We start from the raw sequence: 6,276 nt of genomic DNA on the forward strand, positions 1-6,276 counted from the left end.
TAAGCTGGAACTTGGGCTTTAGAAGAGACTTGAGAGACCATGAGTTTGACTAGGCTGCCTTGCTCTTAAAAACTCTTGATTTTGTTTTTTAGATCCTTTTAAATCAGACAATTGAGTTTGGACTCCTCACCCATAGGGCCTTTTCTCTTAAGCTTCTTTTTTACCTAATTTCTTCTTTGTCCTTATCCCTCATCCTTTCCACTGCAATGAAATTTGGTCCAAATCCATCCCTCCCCATGTGGGAGACCTTTGCTGGGAAGTCCCTTATGGGAAACTAAACACTTTGGATAACTTGCAAAAGAGAATAGCTACACTAAGTACTTCCCCAAAGTGGTGTATCCTCTCCAAAGCTAATGGAGAAAGTTTTTACCACTTACTAATCTCCTGCCCTTTTTGTTGTAGGCTTTTGGGAAAAGCTTTTTATTTGGATGCAAGTGTAGGGGTGAAAATGGACTGGATGATGATCCAATCCAAATTCAAATCCAATCCTATTTTGTCGGATTCGGATATCCCCCTTTGGGTTTTCAGATCGGATCAAATAGAATAATGGGATCCAATTAAAAATCGGTTTGAACTTGAATATTATTTATTTATTTATAAAAATGTTTATATTGCATTTTTGTAATTTTTGTATTATTTATTTTTTTATAAAAAGGCATGTATATATATGATAGAAATAGTTGAAAAAATGCTTCTATTTTTTGTTTTCCTTTATATAGACTACTATTCTTTTCCTTTTAATAATTTGTTAAATTTTATAGAAATCAAATCGGATTGGATCAAATTCAGATATCTGACATCCTTAATGAATTTGAATTCGAATCGACCTTTGTGAGATTCAATCAGATCATTGGATTGGATCAGATAATAAGATTTATCTTACCGAATATACCCCAATTCCAATCCAATCTGATCCATTGACATCCTTGTGCAAGTGGATTGTGTCTTTGCAAATTGGTAGTCTATTTGACCCTACAACCTTTAGTTGGTCTAAGATAAGAGGTAAAATCTTATGGAAATGTGATAGGACTGCCTTGGTTGGGATAGTTTGGGATGATAAAGTGCTAAAATTTTCAAGGATAAGGAAAGGGATGAGGTTGTTGGTTGGAAATGTATAGTTAATAGAGCTATACACTAGGCTAAAACTTTGGACTTATTCTCACAGTTTTCCCTTGATGACATTTGGAGTAATTGGGAATTGGCAGCAAAAAGCTCTATTTGTAAGACCAGACCAAGCATGTTTGTAGTTTGGAGGCCCCCCAAAGAAGGTTTTATCAAATTAAATTTTGATGGCAGTAGTCTAGGTAATCCTGGGCCGTCTAGAATTGGAGGAGTCTTCGGGAAGATAGAAGGTCATATTCTTGCTTTATTCTTTGGTCCTACCAGAGTGGGGGATTCTGAAAATGCAGAGTTCCAAGCAATGTTACAAGGAGTACAAAGTGGGGGGTTCCTTCAGCCATATTGGACAAGGAGTACAGGCAGATTTTTACAGCTCATATTGGGCAAGAAACCTAAGGTAGATGGCATGCAGCATAGTCTTTCATCTTTATAAGTTATAACTCATATTGAAAATATATTCAAGTTATTCTGTTTGAAGAACTAATTAAAACTTGTTAATAGGATACTTGTGCATTAGTAAATACTAGTAACAGGCAATAAAGAATTATAATGTGAACTACAAAAAGATTACAGTTTAATAAAAATTCCAAATATGTGTCTAAGCCAAGCAAGGTCTTTTCTAGATCATTTTACTTTTTACTTATTTATTAATGCATAAGTGCATAAACTTATCAAATATATATATAAAAATGTACCCTGATGAATGAAATTGCAGGACATTAATCTATATCAAGTAACACCTTGAGTTATAATCCAGAAGAAGCACAGAATAGGCATGTCCTAGGAAAGTAAGTTTTGATTTACATATAATCAATGACATTGGAGTTATGTTATAAGAAGAAGAATCATACTAGGTGGCTTGTTTGGAGGCTCTGAGGCAATATGAAATTTCCGATAATTCCGAAGAATTTCACAAATTTCAGCAGGCCGCAACCATCGATTTTGTGCTTCCAGTAGTATTTGCTCAATATCTATACATGCAAAACAAGACAATCACGAAAGCATTCATAAGATATCTCTACAAGTAGGTCATAACCTAATGCAAGGTTTAAATGTAATGCATATCTCATCTGTTAAGAAACAACCTAGGATTGTTAGCGAAAGATTCAGCTGATTGACATTCAAAATCTAAGACAAAACCAGCAGTTAGTTACTTTCTGAAACTTTATTAGTATCACAAGAGTCAACTCATCGAATACTGCAACACTGGAAGAAAAAATATCTGATTACAAAAAAAGAGCTTAAAAGATAGAAACAAAACTAAATGACAAGGTGCCTACAAAAGATAGCTTACAACAGCAATTTGAGAGATCAAATAAGCACAAGGCAATTCTTAGAATATTGGGGCCCTGTCAACCCCTCAGAAGAGCTTCCAAAGTGGTGTGGCTGTTCTTTCTCTTTGAGCTCATGCTACAGGCTGATCTCATCTCACCCAAGCGTGACTGTTCATTGGGCTTGGTTTTGGAAAGCTCAGGCTCCACCTAAAGTGGTTTTCTTATTGTGAACAATAGCTGGGGACAAGGTGTTGACTATGGATCGTCTTTTGAATAGAGGCATGCCCATTGAGAATTCCTGCAGGTTTTGGAGTTTGAATCCAGAACCTGTCGCCCAGCTTTTTATTTATTGCACTTTCACTCACTCAGTCTGGGTCCATTTCCTAAAGCTTTTTAATACAAGCTGGGTGACACCCCCTGATGTTCCTTTAGCTTCCTTAAAGCTGGGTTTTCAGTGAGAGGGAAGATACTTCCACTTGAACTATGCTGAGGGGTGTGGAAGGAGGGGAACAGTCAAGTTTTTGAAGATAAGACTGCTCCTTTTGAAGCAGTGTTCAGCAAGATAGAGTGGATGATGGTCTGGTGGGTGCGGATTTTGAAGCTATTTTCAGGTATACCTTTAGCAGATTTTTTGAATAGACGGAGATCTTTAATTTTTTATACAGTTTCATAGAATGTATAGTTGGGGTTTCTTGGCATACTTGTAAAGATCTTTTTGTATATGCTTTTGTGGGCAGCTTGCCCTCCTCATTAATGAATATATATGTTAACTTGCTTATCAGAAAAAGAAAAAAAAGAACTTCCGTCCAGAATCATCAATAGTCTCTTCAAAGCCACAATAGCAGATGGATAGGATTGATATCCTCTTTTCCACTGCAGATATAGAATCAGAGTAAATCATTCCTTCCAATATGAAGGAAAACTAGTATTTTATACATGGTACCAGGCTTAATTGTTAACACCTTAGACAAATATTGATACATTCTGAATAAATATCAAACAAGACTACCCAGGCAATTTCTTGCACCTTCTTTTACCCTTTTTTTGGCTATTTAGGCTCGCTTCTGGGGACCATTGCTTGGTGGAATGGTATAATCTCAAGCTGACAAGCATGATACTGTAATTTTCTGAGAGCAGTCGCTTCATGCAAAATTCCAGAGATTAGGTCCATGACTCTTTTACCCAAAATAAAAGGTCATGACTCCGCAGATAGGTGATTTTGAGCCATTTGGTAATAGACAAGAGGGACAAAATAGGTTGATTGTTCTGACGTCCAAGAGAATTATCTTCAAGCAAACCATCCAACAGATGCTTTCCACAATTCTAATTGATTCTTCCTTATCGCATAGTAGAAGTTCCATGGCAAAGATCCGTGAAGATCACTAATTTCATAACTAATCATTTCACAATATACAGAGTGTTCCCTAAGCATAACATAAAGCGTTTCCCTTGAATTCGAATCTATAACGCGTGAAAATAACATCAATTCAACTATAAGCTAAATATATCCATACTTAATGCTTAACCAGCCAGTTTTATTAGAACATTCATAAAAACAAGGAATTCAACAAAATAAAACTCGAATTCAACAAAAACCTGCAAAATTAACGCAGAGTTCTCACCTAATTGGTTGCTCAGACTGTATCGCCTAGTCTCCGCCATGAACGAACTTTTCAGCAAGCTGTTGAGTTCGATTTCAGCACCCTACTAAAATCCTCATCATCAAAACTCGAACCGATAATTCGCTTATGCACATGAGAAATTGACGAGAACTGATTCTTCAAATTCGACTTACAAGTCAATACGATCGCATCAGACCATATAATAAAGCATCTGGAAACTCGAATCACTCGAATAAAAATTAAAAACGTTAGAATAGGAATAAAGAAAGAAGGCGAGACGGAACCCACCTAAAGTGAGTGCCTGGGTCTGGGTCAGCCGCCGATATGGACTTGAGAGTAAAAACGAGAGAAGATGAATGCTAATCAAATCATACTCTTGCAATTAGGATTGGAAATCTACTTTAAGCAACGCTCACGCTCAGTTCTCTAATTGTCATTTATCAAACATCTGCGTGAGCACGTGTATGGTTCTTTTGGAAGGGGTGATTATAGTGCTACTTGCTTTGCCAAACATTAATATGGATATGGTAGCGAAAATAAATAGATACCGGAAAAGTTTAATCAATCAACGGGTACATACGAGGTACTGTCAAAATTCACCGGTGGACGGGGAGGGGTTTCATTGGTCAAAGCTTTTCGGTTTCATATCTTCCGGCATCAGAGATTTACCAAAAGAAAAGTAACGCATTAATAAAAGCGCGTACGGAAATGGGTAGGACGGCAAATGGATCCAATCGAATCGGGATAATTGAGATTCGAATGGATTGTGGATTTGAGATCGCACATCGATATCGTGAATAAAATAACCAAAATCTTCAAATGCTAGTACGTGGTACTGTAGAGTGTAGACTTTATGCTATCAAGACGAACGAAGCATGACTACACAACATTATCCAAAAAGAATTTAAAATGGCTTCACTTCGAAAATTGTATTTTGTTTTTGATACATAAAATTGTGGTTTGTATATCGTGAATAAAAGGAATTGGGCATATGATGGTGATGTAGGGTGATCCGGTCCGATCTCGTAGCACGGGGACACGTGGATATGATCTGGCACAAGGGACAATTCAGCACGATAGCCAGGCCACAACTCAGCATAACAAGCTCGTTAAGGCCCGATCAAGCGACTTGACGGGTGTGACAATTCACCAAGAAGCAAGGCCTAGCTCGCCCCAAGCCTGAGGGTAGAGCGCCCTGAGCTCCCTCCGTGCAAAGGGACCCAAGCTCCCCTTGAGACCCGAGCTCCTCCTAAGGGGATCCGAGCTCTCCCTCCCTAAGAAGGGAGCACCCCAGCTTTTGGCTAAGTGTCCCAAGGGAGAAACACCTCGGGACAGCACCGTCGAGACTCCTGTTCGCACTTGCTTAAGGCTCACTTCCGCTGCGAGCACCTTGGCTTACTTCGGCACCTCGGTGCAAGGCAACCCAGCCCCAGGCGATTCGGTGCAATGTAGCTCAGCAGCCTGCAGGGAAGATCTGCCCGACATCCGTACCTGCCAGATCTGGTGGCAGCGCCCACATCTCTTGCCAGGTAGTGTCGTGCCTGTCGTCTCTGAAAAGCATGGCACACCTGACGAGTCTGTACCTTGCAGCAGCAACCTGCACCTACCACCTCAGCCCTGGCAGTAACGGCTAGGGCAATAGCGGTTACGCCTGATGTGACTGAGCTCTGGTATAAGAGGACCCCGACCCTCATGAAGTAAAGGTATTGAAGCTAGCACCTCCAGCACTCTTAACTCTCTGTTTTTTCCTTGAGTTTTCCTCAGAGTTCTAACTTAACCATCGAAGTGTTCCCGCCGGGAGAGCTCCCCAGGAACCCTTCACGTTCCTCTTCATCTCAGGTGTCGTTTGTCACAGCTAGGAGCCAAGTTTCGACCAGCTAGGAGTGCCTAGATCATGTTGCATCATTTGGCGCCGTTTGTGGGAATGCTTCAAAAGGCCTTCCTCTAAGTTCTATGCAACTCTCTCTAAAGAACTGATCAGCATCACTGACACCTATGGCTTCCTCCAGCAACGCCGGACGCCGAAACACCTCTGAGGAACAACCCCAGTTACCCATCATCTGCATCGGGTAGTTCACCGTCCCCCTCTTTGTGGATGGGGTCCTCAGTCTGAATGTGCCTCAAACGGTGGCACTCGTGACTGTTCCACTGCCCTCTACAGCCGGAGCAACCTTCATTGAACCCACCATCCTCCCTTCGGTGGCCAGCCAAGGTCAACTGAGGATCTGATGCAGTGCATGCGAGACATGTAGGTTCAGATG

The 6,276-nt window shown here is 40.3% G+C and overlaps 1 protein-coding gene across 9 annotated transcripts in view; it reads right to left on the minus strand.

Annotated features, from left to right (window-relative positions):
• Positions 1 to 4,674, minus strand: part of LOC148876758 (calmodulin-binding transcription activator 3-like) — a 55,102-nt gene extending 50,428 nt beyond the window's left edge. For 2 of the 9 annotated variants that reach the window (XM_088968512.1, XM_088968470.1), the window contains exons 1-3: positions 4,304 to 4,674; positions 4,016 to 4,171; positions 1,971 to 2,090 (exon numbers count right to left, since the gene is read on the minus strand). In XM_088968512.1, coding sequence (XP_088824638.1) covers positions 1,971 to 2,090; positions 4,016 to 4,055 — 160 coding nt within the window. In that variant the 5' untranslated portion in view covers positions 4,056 to 4,171; positions 4,304 to 4,674. Of the gene's footprint in view, positions 1 to 1,970; positions 2,091 to 4,015 lie in introns of all 9 variants that reach the window. The other 7 variants (XM_088968503.1, XM_088968459.1, XM_088968480.1 and 4 more) reach the window with 6 other exon arrangements.
• Positions 4,675 to 6,276: the final 1,602 nt, after the last annotated feature.

The sequence above is a fragment of the Nelumbo lutea genome, chromosome 1 (assembly GCF_056320005.1).
Source record: "Nelumbo lutea isolate HS-2025 chromosome 1, American lotus-T2T, whole genome shotgun sequence".
Classification (NCBI taxonomy): Eukaryota; Viridiplantae; Streptophyta; class Magnoliopsida; order Proteales; family Nelumbonaceae; genus Nelumbo; species Nelumbo lutea.